At 37.2% G+C, this 18,058-nt stretch overlaps 2 protein-coding genes across 3 annotated transcripts; one reads left to right on the top strand and one right to left on the bottom strand.

Moving 5' to 3' along the window:
* The first annotated feature begins 223 nt into the window (after positions 1 to 223).
* LOC110042718 (stabilizer of axonemal microtubules 1-like) lies at positions 224 to 3,845 on the top strand. The gene is made up of 2 exons (XM_020748086.2): positions 224 to 408; positions 600 to 3,845. The coding sequence occupies exons 1-2, from the start codon at positions 368 to 370 to the stop codon at positions 1,951 to 1,953; spliced, it is 1,395 nt and encodes a 464-aa protein (XP_020603745.2). The 5' UTR covers positions 224 to 367; the 3' UTR covers positions 1,954 to 3,845.
* Positions 3,846 to 4,474: 629 nt separating this feature from the next.
* Positions 4,475 to 18,054, bottom strand: LOC110042717 (transcription elongation regulator 1-like). 2 transcript variants are annotated; one of them, XM_020748083.2, is made up of 18 exons: positions 17,924 to 18,054; positions 17,293 to 17,526; positions 16,758 to 17,060; positions 16,058 to 16,218; positions 15,329 to 15,633; positions 14,386 to 14,586; positions 13,627 to 13,887; positions 13,478 to 13,547; positions 12,636 to 12,855; positions 11,880 to 12,088; positions 11,331 to 11,481; positions 8,611 to 8,775; positions 7,569 to 7,751; positions 6,609 to 6,788; positions 6,416 to 6,499; positions 5,991 to 6,091; positions 5,587 to 5,647; positions 4,475 to 5,409 (listed from the first exon to the last, which is right to left on the bottom strand). In XM_020748083.2, the coding sequence occupies exons 2-18, from the start codon at positions 17,518 to 17,520 to the stop codon at positions 5,263 to 5,265; spliced, it is 3,030 nt and encodes a 1,009-aa protein (XP_020603742.1). In that variant the 5' UTR covers positions 17,521 to 17,526; positions 17,924 to 18,054; the 3' UTR covers positions 4,475 to 5,262. The 2 variants fall into 2 exon arrangements, with proteins under 2 accessions (XP_020603742.1, XP_020603744.1); XM_020748085.2 differs by having other exon boundaries at positions 13,627 to 13,884.
* Positions 18,055 to 18,058: the final 4 nt, after the last annotated feature.

The following is an 18,058-nucleotide window of genomic DNA, read 5'->3' as shown; positions in this document are numbered from 1 at the left end:
TAAAATGTAGTTTCTTTGCCAATTAAAATAAACTGATGAAGGTTCAGGTTTTTCAGAACTCGTCGAAGGAAATATCAATTTAGAAGGAAATATATTAATTTTACTGAAATCAGAGCCAATATTTTTAATTATCTCCTTTTTCAAGTTTTCTACGTCACGTAATGAAAATCCAATTAACCAATTACAGTGCGTCAATAACAATAGCCATTGTTATTAACCAGGTTCACTTGCGCGCGTGGCAACAGACGCGGCAATGGCAACGACGATAAACAACTTTCCTCTATGCAACTAGAAGCGATGAGTTTTGTGGTTTGATCGTGTCTATTTACTGAAATTACATGCAGTTCAAGTAGAGGGCCTTTCCAACATGGTCAACCCGCTGTGTATTTGCCAAATTTGTACCTGTGGGTAAGTGAAAAAGAAGATTTTTAATGCGATTTTCGATGTTTTCCGTCTGGTCTGTTGCTCTTTGCTTTTAATTCATCGTCGCGGCCTGCTTTCAATGACTTTTGTTTTTTTAACATGAGGAAATTGTTAAGTTACAGATAATTCTTGGGCGAGTCAGAAGTCTAATTTGTATTGTATTTCTCGTTGTTTAGGAGGCATCGTTGTGCCCACAGGCCCGAGGCAAAAACTCCAGTGCATCCTTGTCGATTCACCGAGTATCAAGATCGCTACAAGAGACATGCTCTCGATCGCCGTTTACCGTTTAAACCGGACTACTCTGTCAAGGTCTCTTCGCAGCCAATGGAGGAACGAACAAACTACATGACGGATTATATTCCACATTCGTACGCTCCGCCAGCGAAACGCGATAAAGCGCAGTACGTCAAACCCCCGGGGCTGATGGCGGGGCAAAGCAGCTACAAGCACGACTACCCCGGAACTGTTGTCCCTCCTGCCACATCAGCCAAGCCTTTGGCGACGTTTCATGCCCATAGTACTCCGTTCGACAGCAGTACAGTTCATCAAGATACGTACAGGTCGTGGGACTTAAAGCTGTGTAAAATGGGAAGTATGAAACCGGACGCAACGCCAGCTGCTCGAGACGGGAAAATGGATGGTAAAACGATCTTTCAAACCGACTACCCTGGGTATTTTGTTGGTAGGCGTCCTCAGATCAGGCCCCCGAATTCAGAACTCCGTGTAAATAGAGGTCCTATGGAACAAGACACGACCACCAGGCTTGATTACACCCGGAAGGAAGTACTCCCGGCGGAATCAGCCAAGCCAGTAGAGAAACGCCCCACCACTAGCCAACCTTTCAAGGGAAACACCACATTCATGGATGATTTTGCTTACAGAGGGGGCAGACCCGCCTCTAGTTTTAAGCCAACACAGGATGTAATTAAGTCAAATAAGCCATTTGAAGGGGACACTACCACTAGTGTGACTTACAGGCGATGGGCTATTCCAAAACGTGAGGTGCGCGCTAAGGAACCTTACAGGCCACCAATAGCCAAGTTTTCCACTGATACCACTTTCCAACATGACTACCCAAAATGGGGGGTGCCACCAGCTGAAAGTGCAAAGCCTCCCGTGGCACCTTTTGCTTCTGGCAAACCTTTTGACGACAGCACAACACATAAGGATGCATTCCAAGCGTGGCAGATGCAGGCGACACACAAGAGCGGCCGACCTGATGAGTACAGACCACCGTCTGGAAAATTCCAGGGTGAGTCCACCATGCGGAGTCATTACAGAGGGCAGTATGTACCGCCTGCCAAGCCTGCACGTCATGAGGTCCACCGAGCGATAAGTGGGGATATGGAAATGAATACAACGTACAACGACACCTTCACTGGTGACCGTCCAAGGAGTTGTCCAGCGCAGGGAATTCAACAGTGGCAGCAAGGTCCACAGCGAGGGTACTTCTACAGTCATGATAACCGTGGTCATAGTTACTATTTGCCAGTTTCTGAAACTGTGCAACCTCTTGCTTTATCAGCTTAGATTTTCAACCCAACATTAATGACTATTGTACTTACAGTAAAACCTGCTTCCAAATTTACCTTTACAAGTTGGGTTTAACTTCTCTTTTAAATTCTCAATATATTCAGCACAGTTAAAATCCAGTTCAACATAGTTACAACTCACTAAAGGTCGAAGGTTTTGCTGTTTGTACAAATTTATTAGAAATAGTGGGAAAGTAAGAATCATAATTTTACCAGCACAGTTACTGTAATAATTGTGTAAATATAAAAAAAAGGTAGCTTAGCCAGATAAAAAATATGTAAAATTATTTAAAATTTTTTCCCACCCACCAAGTATTTACAATGTTATTTGGGCACTACGTCTTGAGGAAGTTCAGGTTTTTATGGGGAAAATCTTTTCATAGAATGATTACGTTGCCATGGGAAATGGGGGTAATTTTGCACAACATAGCTGCTGTTTTATATTTTCCATTACATTTGTTCAGGTGTATACACATGGTAATGAGTTTTATTTAAATGAATATTTCTCCTTTTGTGAATTTTAAAATTATGTAGTGTGGACAGCACTTTTAATTCTGTGGATTAAATCCAACAATTTCAAATGAAGTTATTGAGCAGTACTTTCATGTGGACTAGTGCTGTTCATTTTCCAAAGCTGAAATTTGAAAGTAATTTTTGACAGCATTTTGTAGGTGAAGGGTTAATTTACACAGCTAGAGGCCAGGAAGTAAATAAGTATTTACTATCACCTGCTTCTGTGCCAGTGTTTTACCATGAAGTTTGTATTCTTCTTTACAGCATGCACTATCACGCACTTCCTCAGTAAAATACTGAGAACCAGTTTTACTGATCCAATTAAGTTTGTAGTTCCATGTATTGTTAGATGATAAATGTCAGTCTCTTGAACTTACATGCACTGTATTTAACCAAAAAGATGTCCACACATAACGCTCAAAATTATTCTGATAACAGTGTTTTCAAAGTAAACTTCAGATTTGTCCACTGCAAACTGATACAATGAAGTTGGCAGCATCTATGATCCCACTTCATATGTATAGTTTTCGTTGAAAACCGAAAATCAATTACATTAACATCTTTTTACTACTTCCTTTGAGAATACGTTTTATAGCAAGAGAATATCTTTGGAGTCTACTTGCAGTGAGTAGGTAATACACTTTGATTTGGGGTCAAGGATTTTGGGTCTAGCAGCTTTGGTTTATGACCTGGAAAGCTAACAGGTCGTTCAAGGGAAGCCATAAGGGTTCTTTTCAGTTCGATAGGTTTTCTTGCAATAGAAGACAAATGCCAAAACCCTGGCTCCAACAGGGTAGGGTGAAAGTGGGAGTAAAATGTGATTGTGTAACAGAAAACTGTTATTTAAGTAAAGGTCTATTACAGGCCATCATTAAGTCAATGTCGTTATAAAGCCAAAATATTATAAAGTAATAATGTACATAGTTACACTTTCATTTTCATTATCAGTTGATGTACTTACGATGCTTGGTAAATTTGACATCACTGTGGAGCTAGCCAACAATTATAGTGACATCTTCATTCAAGGCAATTCTGGGACAAGGAGGCTTTGCATGCATTTTGCGGCAGTTTGTTATCGTTACAAGTTCCACTTGTTTCATTTGTCTCTGATAAAGGACACTGTTATCAAGATACATTATGTTCTTCTGCATGTAACACAGGAAAGAAACTGAAAATGTTGTTGTAATGCTTTAAAAGGTTGTAGGCATAACTTGTACCTTACATACATGTAACTGTGTTTGCCTCTACAACATTTTTACTTTGATGTACATGTATAAACCAATACTGAATCTTTAGATTTACAAACGAAAGTAAATAATGGGAAGGAAATGTCCTCACCCAATTATTTTGTTCTCAATAAACGTAAAAATAAGATAACCATGACTTTGTCTTTATTTAATGTGCATTTTACACCTCTTTTGTCTTTAGCATGTAACACATCCCCAATAAACAGATTTGGCCAACATGTTTACATCCTTGTTGCCACAATTCAAATCATGTGATGATTCATTTGGGAGGTGACAACTGTTCTGTGTATGCATATTCCTATGCAATCAGTTGCTTGTGCAAATGGCACAATTATAATCTCTCAAATGAATCATCACATGGTCTGAGTTGCGTGGCAACCAGAATGTGAATACAAATTATGGCTGAATCTATCTATTGTCACTGGCTGTTCTGGCAGAAAGAAAAATCCCACTCCCTTCCCCTACCCCCTGCAAGACACCAAAATAAGACTGTTTTAAGTGACAGCTACAAGCTTAGTAGCATTTTACATGAAAAGGGTAATTACTGACAAAGGGAAATAGCAATAGGTCAGAAAATAACAGTCACCCAGGTTTTAAGATTCAAGTCACTCGTTACAAGCTGATGATCTCATGTCAAAAACATACAATTGGACAGGTTAATGTTGGACCATTCAGACACGTTGAACAATAAGATTTCTCATAAGAAACCAATGATGACACACAGAAAGTATATTAGATGCAAAAAGTCTTTGAAGAAAGTTCTTTGTCCAAGTTTATTGTCAGTGTACAAAACATGAAGTTTTCTTAAACATGTTTTCCAAACAAAGATACATGTTAGCCACAATGGGATTTGTTTAAAAGCCAAAATGAATTTATTTCACTCAATTACCTGAATACAATGTTGCCTTTTTTACATGCAAATTGGAAAGAAATCATAAGAATATTATTAAGTCTAAAAATTGCACTAAGTAGCATAATTCAAAGGTATGTTAAAGGTCACTGCAAGACAGAGAGATTTGGGTATCAGATTTACATGTATTACAGGATAACTACCTAATGCTTTACACTCAAATCTTTATGGTTCTACAGCAATACTCATAACTTGCAGTTCCCCTTTTCCTAGTGGCCAAGCTTTTGTTGTGACTTGTGACAATAATAATTACCATAGCCTGCACCTACAGTACAGCCAGGCTATTGTTTACCAATCCATCCAATCCATCCTTGACTGGCTTTAAGGACTGTCCCTGGCATGATAAACCTAGAGAGGTTCAACACCTTGTTTCTCAACAATAATGATTAAATCAGATTCAGTAAAATGCATTCTTTGGTAATAGTACACTTTAAAAATTCACAACTAATCCTTGATTGGTTTTCAAAAGAAACATACACCTCGATCTATTTAAGTTAACACTGCCATGGTTAAGGCTGGAGTGAAGAAGATAAAAGGAGTAACTCAGGAAGTCATATCAGTGACCTATGAAAAGACACTGTTCCAGCTAATAGATCTACAGTAAGAAGAAAAGTTATGATTAAGGTTTTTTCCCTGTTTATGAGTGGATTTTGGATCTGTTTGATGGTGCCGAGGCTGTGGGTGGTGGAGGTGGTCCAGTTCGAAACAATTCGTCGATGTAATTATTAAGTAGTCTATTTCGCTCCTCGGGAACACATTCCAGTATCAAATATCTTTTGTCTTTCTACAAGGTGAAAGAAAAATAATAAAAAATTATCACTGACATTATCATGAAATATTCACGATCTTTTAGGAAAATATTATAACAACTTTTTTGACAGAAGTTACAAACATCACCTTTCTCCAACAGTAACCTTATGTGCATTAGTTTTGATACCATTTTGATCACTGAAACACTCACCTTCAGTGTGTCTTCGATGTCTCTTAGATGTTTATTTGATTCTTCAACGAGTTTCTTTGTTCTAAAGAAGTAAAAGACAAAATGAATCTTCTCAGCTATTGATAAACCAGGGGTTTCATTAATGGTTACAGCAGGAGGGCAACTGGTTTTCACAGGTGGGCAAAATTGTTTGAACTGAACTTCTTCATAAGAAAAACGTTCCTCTAGATGGTCAAACCAGGCAGCCAAAATCATCCTTACTGCAGCCGGTCAATTTGCCCAGTGCCCAGCCCTTATTGAAACCCTTGGATAAACAGCAGGTTATGCAGTTTACCCAGTGATTTGCTTAAAAGGGGAGAGCCAATTAACAGTAGTAAAGTTAACAAGTAACAGGTGATAACATAATTGTACATGTATTTTCTTACTTGTGTGTAAGAGAGTGTGTTTCTTTGAGTAGCTGCCTGAAGTCCCCTTTAGCATCAGCCAGTTTGTCACGAAGATACTGATTAAACTCTTCTTCACGCTTCTACAACAAATTAAGTAGTTTACTATCATTAAATATATAAGGTGACGTTAATATATTCATTTATCATTGTTAACAACCTTACCTCTGCATATGTATGATCTATAGAAGACCTTTCGGTGACCGTCAGTAATCATCAACATTTCTGAAGAGACTCTAGGGTTCTTCGGACTAACTTTAGAAATCTTCTCATAACATTTGCTTAAATTTCAACTCTGTTCTTGTGTTACACTGTTTTGCAATAGCAGCACACAAAATCTTTGTCCCATTGTTAATTACATGTACCTGATGAGAATTAGTAAGTAATTATTTAACTTATTAACTTACTCTATCCTGACTGGAAAACTTGGAATATCTGGGGTCTTCCTTGATAATTTTTCTAATACTTCTCCAGGATGAGGTAAGAGTCAACTGCAAAATAGAAAATTATTAGGCATTATTACCAACAATATATGTCTGTCATTAAGAGGATGCTATAAACGGTTATTCACTGAAAACAGGTCATTGCGAAGGCTTGTACCTCATGAGTATCATCCAGTAGTTTTCTAAACTGCTCCTTTTTTCTCTGGTTTAAACTTTCAATGTGCTCTTTAAAGAGTATTTCTTTGTCACTTTTACTTAGAGCATCAGCCATTCCCCAGCGATGATCTTTGCGCAAAGTCTTTTTGGTCTCCTTCCATCCAACATCTGCATTGCGAACCTATGGTGCCGGTAAAACAAATATTCATTTCAAAAGACAATTATGTTAGTTCTACATTACATGTTACATGATTATACTCAAGGCTGTTGCCTACAGAATTGTAAAGGAGCCCAAGCCATTTTTTTAGGAGCCCAGGACAAAAAGAATAATTTGCCGTGGTCAATCCTGGGGGTTGGGGAGGTTGAGGAAGGTGGGGGGGGGGGGGGGGGCCCTGAGGGCCTGGGGGGTTGGAGTGAGCTGTGGAAATTGAGGGAAGGGTCCCAGAGGCAGCCCCTTTAATTCTCTCTGTTGAGTTTTTCATGAGACATTAATACGGTCTAATATCAATCAATTTTTTGGAATCAAGCATTCAGTGAAGTGATCAAGTCAGGACTGAGGAAGAATACCATTTATGCTGAAACTGAACAAAATTCAATACATGTAATTGGACTGTGTGCATCACTGCATTATTATTGGTGGCTACTTTGGAGAAAATATATTATTCTCATATTGGGCAGAGTCGTGACAATTCGTCTGATACTTTAAAATAAAAAATGCTAGTATGCATGAAGAATTGCAATGATGTTTTCTGTTTACCAGTTAGTTACTTGAATATTCTGACTTTTAAGCTGTAAATAATCCTTTCAGAAACTTAAGAAATTCATTCAGTACATCTAAATGAAGCAAAAAATGCCAAGAATTTAGACAAATCTATCTTTATTCAATTGTAATAATGTCAGCGGCATCACAACTCCAATTCCAAAAATATTTGAATTTTAGGAAAACATGACAGCCCCTTACCATGTCAGCTAGGAGGGCATTAAAATGTTGTTCTGCCTTGTCCCTGAGGTGCTGTTCTTTCTCTTTTTCTCTGGCCTTGGCAAGTTCAGCCTGACTTGCTCTGACTTCTCTCTCTCGCTCTCTGAGACTTGCTTCTATTCTTTCCTGTTTCTCTTTTTCTTTCTCCTTGTCAGCATTCTCTTTCTGAAGGTTGAAGTAAGAAGTTTAATTATCTACATGTATTAACTATTACCATTCTCAGTAGCTGAGAGCATGCTGCCTACTCTCACATCAGTATTTTCAAATGTATTTAGACTACTGGAATAAAATTACAGTATGACCAAACAAGCAGACGCTTTTGGGTAGACATACATCTATGATAGAAAACACACACTATTGTCACAACTAAGATGAGAAAAAAACAACTACGATGAGAAAAATTCAACTAAGATGAGAAAAACACAACTAAGCTCAGAAAAACACAACTACGATGAGAAATGCACAACTAAGATGAGAAAAACACGACTAAGTTCTCCACATTTTATTGATGAGTATGTTCAAAGTACACTATTGTTGCCAGTGGATGAACAACTACTACACTGACTTGGACTACCAGCACTATACAATGTACAAACGACAAGTGTATTTACAACATAAACAAAGCTGACCTGTGAACAGACCTCAAACAGACTGAATTTATTTGGCCAATAATAGACTGATTGAAATTTACTAGAACCAGCCAAGGACTGTTGACAAACTTTACACCATTACATTAAATTTCAGCCAATATCATCACAGCTAAACTGACCGATCAGTTTCTACTGACTGGACTTACAACACCATCCACTGACAAAAACTAAGTGTAGACTTCCGCTTCAGTTGTCGAAACATTGGTTGTAGACAATGGTTTTTTTCAGAACTGCACTCACCCGGACGATCACACTATTCAAACTAGAGTGAAGTACATTGCCATGTTATAAACATGACATCATTCTTAATTCTCATCCAGATCTCATACATGTAGAAAGTCATCATTATTTCACAGTTGTAAAATTAACATCACCTTATAAAGTTGTTCAAGATGTTCTTTAAACCACTCTTCTCTCTGTACTGAGCTTTCAACAGCTTTGCATCGTGGATCCTTCTCTACCTTACCACGAACCTTACGCCACTGTGATTTGCTGTCAAGCTTCTGTTCAGTTAGTAACTCCACAAAGTCGTTGTGAATCTGTAGCAATTAACATAGCAAAAAAGGAAAACAAAATTCAACTTAAGATATTGCCAGTGAATGTTTCAAAGCAGTTTACTGATTATTAATACTTACAGTAGCATCTTAACCCTTTGAGTCCTAACATTGTTAAAACCCTAATCATAACTTATCTAAACAAGATTTAGCAAATTTGGACATTACAAAAATATGGAAACTGAACAAATTTTCACACATGATAAAATACATGTAATTGTGTTTTCTGACCTGAATAAAATGATTCATTTCTACGCTGATGCCAGGGCTTAAGTTTGCAGTGTTCATGAACCCTAATGTCACTACATAATTATCAAGAACTGGTAGATTATTGCAGATATTTTCTTTCATACAAGTCATGTAAATATTCATTGTGAAGTTTCTTAAGGACAAACATTTACCTATTTCTTCAAGTGAATAGTAAACAAATTATTTTAATATGTGCAGTGCATCTTGAGCTAAGAAGCTATGATCATAATTTTTTTTAACGATTTTTTTTTTCATTAATATTTCTTCAGTTTTGTTTTCCTCATCAAAGTCTCAATTAATAATTAAAAAGTTATTAGGGAATTTCAAGACCTTTGGATGAAAATGTTACTGCATATTTTTACAATTAAAGATTATTGAAAACTAGCAAAACCAACAGCTCAAGTAAAACTTCAGAATATTAGCAAACAGTCCCCTTCGCGAGAAAATCAGCATGAGCAATATGTACATTTGTACATGTAGAGTAGATCTCAAGTGTGAGTACTAGTTATGAGGTAATGGCTAGGACGATGATCTGTTAACTTTACTTTGCAGTTTGTTTTCTGGTTTAATCAACTAATTAGATCTCAGCCACAAACACAAAGTCTAAGGCAAAACATACATGTAGACCTCCTAAATCTGAAAGAGAAATCTTCATTGCAATACAAGTAGTGTGACAGTTTGCACAAAGTTTGTACTAGATTTCGAATGATATTTGTTTTGGATTTTGAATCATGTGTACTCTAACAATTCAAGCTGGGAGGGGAGTGGTTGTGTTTTAAAGTGGAACTTAGAGTTGGAGAGTGGAGGGGCAAGGCTTTAGCCAGACAGCTGTCAAGGACAGAAAACTACTTATAACAAGTTTACTTTCTTAAACATTTTCAGGTGGGACATGGCAGGATGTAACTTTCTTTTTCAAATCCTAGGGGGAAGCATGCAGGAACAGAGTAAGAAAATGTACAGCATTTGGAATAAAGTATGTGTTTGTCACAAAAATAAAATTTAATACGTTATCTGAACAAAAGTACTTTCCAGACCCAATATTTTGAAAATAGTTCAGTAAAAAGGATTCTGCTGTGCAGAGACAGTACAGAAAGATTCCAGACTGTTTTTTTTCAATGTAATAATTGTAATTAACAAAAGACTAAATTTTTTTTTTTCAATCATATTTTCAGTTATCACTTTTCTTGACAAACTGCATGGGCACCAAACCATGTGACTGCAGTGTTACTTCCACGACTGCATCCTGTTAAAACAGCGATTACTACTGTAATCTATGCTAAAAAATGCACAACACCTCAATAACATGCTCATGTACCATGAACGATAAACAAGATCTTGGTTATCGTTACGGTACATGAACAAATCTAAGCACTGAAGATATAAATGCTATGAAAACACTCAGTTACCTTGTGGGGCAGGTTAAACACTGAACAGACAGATGAAAAAAGAAGCAACATGATAATTCACTGTAGGCCAAGGCTACCTTGCCAACTGTACGCTGTGTTGTATTGGACGGACGGACACAAGGTTAACATAATACTGACAATCACTATGAAAAATGCCATAGTAGGGGTATGGGGACACTTCTAAATTTCATGGGAAATTAGAATTTTATTGTTTTTACAGGGCAAAATAATGTAGCTCAGATGTACTGCAGTGTATGACTTGAGCAGAATATCATTTTAAGACAGGATAACTGCAAGGAAGTCTATGTACACCATCATACTCATGGGTTCGGGAAGTATTAACAGTTTGTTATTTTGCAGAATTGCCTTTTGCAAGGAACAACTAAACTGTCACAACACAGTTGTAAAAATAAAAGATTGGAATGCAATCAGAATACATAAACATCTTAATGCTAAAAATCATTATTAAAAGTAATATTAAATGTCTCTGCATTTGCAACATTGACAACTAAAAATAATATTTTAAGTATTCAGCAAAAAGATTTGTGGCACGTGTACAGTTTAAACAATGATACATACACTGTAATAACTACTTAAATTTACTTTGTTTCATGTTAAAAATGACCACTTTCTTCCAGTAACACCACTCAGCCACTCTATCACTCACAAAAACAAGTACATGTACATTTTATTCCAGTCCATATTTTGCCACCAGTGTCAATCCACTACTTTAGATTTTCAACAATCGTCACAGCATGAGCTGTCCCCTCCACAGTGCATATTTCACTTGCAACTTTCTCACTCTTGTCACTCTTACCCCACCCCCTCCCCCAGCAAACTACAAGTTCCTCTCACGTGCCTCCCCAATGGAACAAAAGAACCAACCTTATCGTGCTTGAGTTTCAGACTCTCTTTTTCCTTCTTCTTCAGCTCAGCCATGAACTCTGTGAAAAGACTCTCTCTGTCCTTCATTTTTTCTATGCCTTTGAATCGATCATCCTTTCCATACTTCATGGCAAACTCGCTGAAAGTTGACCTTAGAGAGGATTATTTATAAATTACATGTACAGTGTTGTTAATAAGAATTGCTGAACTGCAGAAGTTATTATCACTATCCACACATGTATGTGACTGTACCTTCCACTCTCTGAGCCATTCATCACTCTGAAAATTCCAGAGTAGCATAAAATTTTTCATACTTTCCCTCATAAAATTTGACTTTCAAACCCTCTTCCCCTTAAATTTCTAATTATATTATGCAGTGTGAATTTGCATGTTTTTCATTAAACCGAGCATACTACTACCAGATCAATACAAAAATTACATCTATTTAAATGCTGAAGGAACAGTTATCTTAGCAAGTGTCTGTAAATAATATGTACACACATGCACGATTTTTTTGTACGCAGCAACGAATATGAACATTTTACTTACTTTCCTGCATTTCTTGCTTCTTCCACCAAAGCTTTAAATTCATCTTTCTTGGCCTTTAGTTTGCTTTTTCTTTCTTGTCTCTCCTCATCAGCACGAGTGCGCACAAACTTTTCAAAACACTGCTTCCGTTCCTTTTGTGTTAGCAGTAAAAATCGGGGATCAAATACTATTTTTGGCAACTCCTTTTCCCAAGTTGAAAATGCTGACACCTGGAAAAGTTGATTAAAAGGAATACAAAAGGTTTGAAAATATCATAACTTTAGACTTCCTTGTTTTTAATTACAAAGTTTGCTATTCAGAATAATTATGGTCTCTGAGTTTACAGACAGAGATATAATCATAATAAATTACTTGATGTACATTCTTGTACTGCATACATGTAGATTCACGGGACATCAAATTTATTTTATATAATCTATTTTAGATGCCATCTTTTGATAAATGACAAAATTAATGTTCTTGTTTTCTGCCAGCTCTCTCAGCTCCCTCAATGTGGGGTTTCACCTAGCTATGCCTAAACATGTATTTCAATATATTTTTTCCTTGGGGAGGACACCAAGTGATTTCGGGGGTATGGTAGGGAGATCTGAAAATTGAATAAAGACAACAACTTTGTTAACAAAAAATAATTGCTTTGTCCAGGGTACATTAATTTTGAAGTTTAGGAGTATTTTGTGTAAATTAATAATAACCTTCCTAAACATATTTTGTCAAGGGTAGTTTAGGATAATTTTGTGTATCCAAGTGGTAACCTACCCCTCTTTCCAGCATCATATCTCTGAACTCTTTCATCCTGTCATCAAGTGATAGCATTGTTTTCTTTTCTTTCACTGGGATATTTTTCACTGGTTGCATCACAATCACAGGTTGTTCAACTATCTCTTGTTGTTCAACATGTTCAGGCTGCAACATCTCTTCTTTTGTTTCCGTGTCAATCATCTGCACATCATGTATTTCCTCACTCTGGCTTGCCGTCCTTTATGTTTTACAAACAATCAATACGTACATGCATCAGTTTTAAACTAGAAGAGTCTTCGAAAAACAAACAAAACTGTTGAGGAAGAAATTGGGCTGCGATTGAAGGAGTCGTAATCTTGGATGCATGGTGGCAACTTTTGTTCCTGTGCACATAATTATTCTACACGGCACAGGATGGTTTTGACAGACACCCAGGCACATGTTTTAGGTTTTCTGGATGTTTTGTAGGTAATCTGTTTTAGTCAGATTTCATACAAACAAATCTTCCCCTACACTTCAACAAGTGGTCTTTATCAAAATAGCTAAATAGCTTCAAACATTCTGTAAACCCTGGGAAACTTATAAATGCAAGCTAAGCACACAAACTACATGTACATCAGCTTCATGCCGAACCATGTGCAAATCAATTAACATAACTTTGCTTATGACTCAAAACAACACTCTTTGTAAAGCACATCTACTGTACAGTCATGTAACTTCAAGAATTTAGAAAATTATAATAAAACTTCACATGAGTCAAGAATTAAAATGCTCTGATGACTACACTGTATGTACATCCAATTTTTTTTTTTTTATCAGTTTTAATTACAAATAAATAAGGTTCATCTATATACAGGTACCTTTGTTTTTTGGTAGGAGGGCCCTCATCATTATCTTCAATAACAGCAGCTGGGGTATTGTTCTCTTTTTCTGTGAATGTAGACACAAAAATCAAACAATTATTATTTCTCCCAAGTAACTATGAAACAAAAGAATCCCCATCACATACTTAATTCCGTTGATGGCTGCCTCTTTGGGGGGCCCTTGTTAACAATCTCATCAACTTTTTCATTGTTCTCAAGCTCATCAGGTTTCTCCCATATGGACAACCTTGTAGTGGGATTGAAAAAGAACATCTTTTCGTCTCCTGTCCACACAACACACCAACTTGTTCCAGGAATAAGTTGACTGGCAACTGGTTTGCTCTTGTCCCCATCTTCCTCTTGATTATCTTCTTTTGCTGCTTCTTCACTTTCCTTCTCTTCCTCTGCTTTGACAAAGAAACATGAATGAAACATAATGCACATACCAGTATATACCTGTCCGTAAACTACTAATTTGCGTAGAGAGTACATGTAGATCAAAAAGGCTATGACCACTAGAATGAAACTACATTTAGACATCTTGATAGTAATGTTTCTTCTGAAATTAGCCATCACCTACTGTACATACATGTACAAAAGAAATTAAAACAACCAAATACTGTAATACTTGCACTACGTACAATTCATGTACCAACACAACCACAACAGCATAATTTTCTTTTAATTATTTTAGAACTTCGATGTCTTCACATATTCATCTGCAAGTCCATGACAATCCTAGCATTAATATACTGAATAATTCTGATAAAGACAATAAAGTTTTAAAAGAAATTCACTATAAACCACTTGGTAGGGAAATAATAGTTTTGTTAACTTTCATGTACATATATAGAGTCAATCTATATTAATATTAATAGCACTACAGAATACTAGTCTATACCTACCTTTAGCAGCTTCAGCATCTTCACTGCTCTCCAGTCTTTTGTCACTAACATCCTGAGGTTTGTCCTTATCCCTAGCATCTCCCTGAGAGGATGGCTCTGGCAACATGCCTGGACCCCCTGCAGGCATGGGTTGTTGCTGTATTCCTGGTCGAATCAGTCCTGGGAAAATTACAGGGGGAAGCATTCCAGGAGGAGGCATTCCTACAAAGACATAAAACAGTTTTTTTTCAAGGGGTTGTATTATCAAGAAGCTTATATTTAAAAGGCTATATTAATTAAATTAATATTAATATGCTCTGACTGACTGTGAATCACTCAGTGCAAGGCTATGAAAAGACTGTTATGAGTATCATTAGATTTTGTTAGCTGTGATTTCCCATAGCCTAGGACGTAACACCCAAGGAAGAGAATTGGAAAGTACTTATATTATGCAGCTCAGATTGTTCATACATGTACATTTGTATCTGTTACTAACCTATGATTCAGAATTAACCAAACGTTCTTGCATTGGACTATAATATATACAGTGCCCCATTTTTCAGTTACATTTAATGACTGAAATTTTTATTGCCACCTGCAGCCTGGAAATCAATATCATATGTCCTGTTGTTCCTTAATCCAACCCTGGATACATGTTCATGCAAGATTTGGGTTGGGATGCAAGAAGGGAATGACCATCAACAATTCCAGCAGTCATTATCAGGAAAACAGAATGTTGCAGCCTAACGAAACTACATTTACTGAAAAAAGAATTAATGGTGATGCATTTTTTACACAAAAGTAATATCATGGAAGAGTTCCTATTAACTTTCGCGGACACCCTTCGTTCCGCCGGGAAGCTCAACGATTACATTAAAATGTACAGTCATATACAACTCATCAGCTATAGAATTCGTACAGTAATATCAAAAAGATATCTAATCAAAATGTGCATGTGACGTACCTGGTGGCGGCATCCCTTGCATTGGGGGTGGCAACTGGTCCATCTCCTTAGGCCGCTCCCATGTCGACTGTAGGGTTCTAGAGTTGTAGTAGTAGACTCTTCCATCTGCTGTGCGATGCTCAGACCACTCACTGCTAAGGCCGGGTGGCATACCCAAGGGAGGAGGCATTGGCAGTCCTGGAGGGGGCATACCTGGCGGAGGAAGACGTGGTGGCGGCATCATACCAGGAATCATTCCAGGGGGTGGAAGTCGAGGTGGTGGCATACCAGGGACAAATGCCCCAGGAGGTGGCATACCAGGATTGCTAGATTTATAACAAAAGTTGTCATAAGGTACATAAAGAGCTAAACCAATGTAAGCTACATGTATTGATCTAAAACCATTATGTGGTTATGACTTATCATACAGTTGGTCAAAGCACATTCCTGTCAGGACTAATACAGCCAAAAATTTAAGGGCTTTTAGGACCTCAATTCAACATGCGTTTATTTACTTTAAACCACTTGAGATAATCAACAATAAAAATGGCAACTATGAAGGACTGTCCAGTCCCACATTCCCTTTTCAAGACCTTCAAATAATGTTTTTTTTTTTTAACTCAATGAATTTCAGTAACTTCATTTGTAGACCTCTATACCCTACGCTTTAGTACATTGATTTCTCAATAATAGTGAGTATACTATGCATAAATTTGCAATAATTATATTAGGTGGATACAAACATTATACCTTTGTTGTGGAAGCTTCTCAGGTGTAGCAGTTGTGGTGTTTGTCTGCTGCTGTGTTCCAGTCTGCTGCTGATTCTGATTCTGTTGTTGATCACTTGCTTGTGCTGTATCTTGCTCTGCAGGGGGAGTTTGTTGTTGTCCTTCAGTAGGAACATTCTGTGCCTAAAATGGAAGAAATTAAATGTATTCTGATCAGCCAAAGGAAATTAAGGGAGGATTTTTTGCAACAACTACATTTATCAATTTTGCCCAATTTTAGACTGTCTATACTACACTGTGCCAAAATCCAATATTACTCTAAACACTACTGACTCAAACTTGTAACAACTTTCCCGTAAAAAGTATACCTAAAAAATATCTGTATTAAGAATGCTCAGGACAGTCACAGTGGACAATGTTTTAGCATACATTGTCCACCAAAACTAGTAATAGTTTGATTTTAAAGATACAATATATAGTAAAGTATGAACTGATAAACTAGTAGCCCTCTGTGCTAAACATCTATGATTAATTATAAAATAACTAAGAATATACAAAGTATGAATATTAATTCAGTACAATGTTCAGTGAAATATTGAAAAAAGGTTCAGTGAGATGATTTCTGTTATTACAAAAACAACTACATTATTAATGGCCGACAACTACATATGCACTGCAATTTTGTCTTGTCACTATAAACAAATATTGATTGACATTTCTACCTGAATCGGTTGAGTTGGTTGTTGAACCTGTTGTCCTGGTTGAGCAGAAGTAGGTGGCTGATTCTGTGTTGGGGGGGTCACTAGATTTTTTGGTTTTTCCCACGCTGACTCTCTGGTTCTGGCATTGTAATAATAAGTCTTTCCTTCAGGAGTCTTGTGCTCAAGCCACAAGTCACCATTGGCATCAATCATGGGAGGATCTTTATTCTGCTGCAGCTGCTGCTGTTGTTGCATCTGCAACTGCATCTGCTGCTGGTTCGGCATCATAGGAGGAGGCATTTGATTTGGCATCATTGGTCGTGCCTGATCACATTTACAAGATGTAGAAGTTAATTTTGTAATCATATAGATTAAAAGTGTAAAAGTTTGATAACACTTGCTTTTTTTAAAAGGCTTCTCTCTTTGAAAAACAGTTGAGCTATACAAACACGAGTGGAAGTTTGGAAGAATGATAAATGCTGTGGGAACATGAATACTAAACTTTCCTTTTTTGCGTGTGTTTTTTATCTGTTTGTTTGTTTGTTAAATAAAATACCTGCATATTGGGTAGCATAGGAGCATTTCCCTGAGGTCCTCCAAATGGTGGTCTCATGTTATTCATGGCATTCCTTGGATCAAAAGGTCCTCGCATAAAAGGGCTTGGTGGTTGTCCCAAAAGTGAACCTCTGGGATTTTGTCCAACAGGCCCACGAGGTGGTGGTCCTCTCATGTTTGGTGGGAGAGCCCTTTGGGACATAAGGGGAGGGGGCATGTTGTGCCTCATGGTTTTCTACAAGAGTAATAAAAATGTTGAGGTGTCAAAGTAGCCAAACTCATTGCATTGGAAATAATAATAATAATAATAAAAACACCCTTATGGGGAAAATGAAACTCATCACATGTAAGCTTAGTAACACTCATACATTCAAAATCTTTAGGAGCTATCGCAATATTCAAATGGGATGGTGCTGGCTATACTGTAACGACAAGATTATACGTGAGCTTTCCACCTATGTCACCACTCAAAATATGGCCAACTGATCGAAAACGAAACAAAAGCTAGACCTTTACACGATTTGTTCACTGTTTGTTATGGGTCGTATCACTGAATGATTGTTAACTAATTCCTCGCGAAATGTAGCGTGTTAACTAATAGCAGTTCAAAAGACGTTAAGAGAAACTCTTACCCCTTGTGGGAGAATCAATTACAGACAGATCTCTGGGAAATTCTGCTCTCAGATGTGCTAAGATCAAGCTAACTCAATCAGCAAGACTCGCCGCCATTTTTTACTTCCCATGATTCATTAAGAGTCATATAAAAT

This window comes from Orbicella faveolata, unplaced genomic scaffold, assembly GCF_042242905.1.
Source record: "Orbicella faveolata isolate gen_17 unplaced genomic scaffold, um_ofav_v1 contig_1, whole genome shotgun sequence".
Classification (NCBI taxonomy): Eukaryota; Metazoa; Cnidaria; class Anthozoa; order Scleractinia; family Merulinidae; genus Orbicella; species Orbicella faveolata.
The sequence above is the reverse complement of the archived record's forward strand: the minus strand, read 5'-3'. Positions and strand labels throughout refer to the sequence as shown.

Coding starts and splice junctions, on each gene's coding strand:
- LOC110042718 (XM_020748086.2), top strand. CDS start 368: ATGGTCAACCCGCTGTGTATTTGCCAAATTTGTACCTGTGG. Junction 409..599: donor TGCCAAATTTGTACCTGTGG/GTAAGTGAAAAA, acceptor CTCGTTGTTTAG/GAGGCATCGTTGTGCCCACA.
- LOC110042717 (XM_020748083.2), bottom strand. CDS start 17,520: ATGAGGCACAACATGCCCCCTCCCCTTATGTCCCAAAGGGCTCTCCCA. Junction 17,061..17,292: donor CTATGCTACCCAATATGCAG/GTATTTTATTTA, acceptor AAATGTGATCAG/GCACGACCAATGATGCCAAA. Junction 13,548..13,626: donor GCAGCCATCAACGGAATTAA/GTATGTGATGGG, acceptor CTACATTCACAG/AAAAAGAGAACAATACCCCA.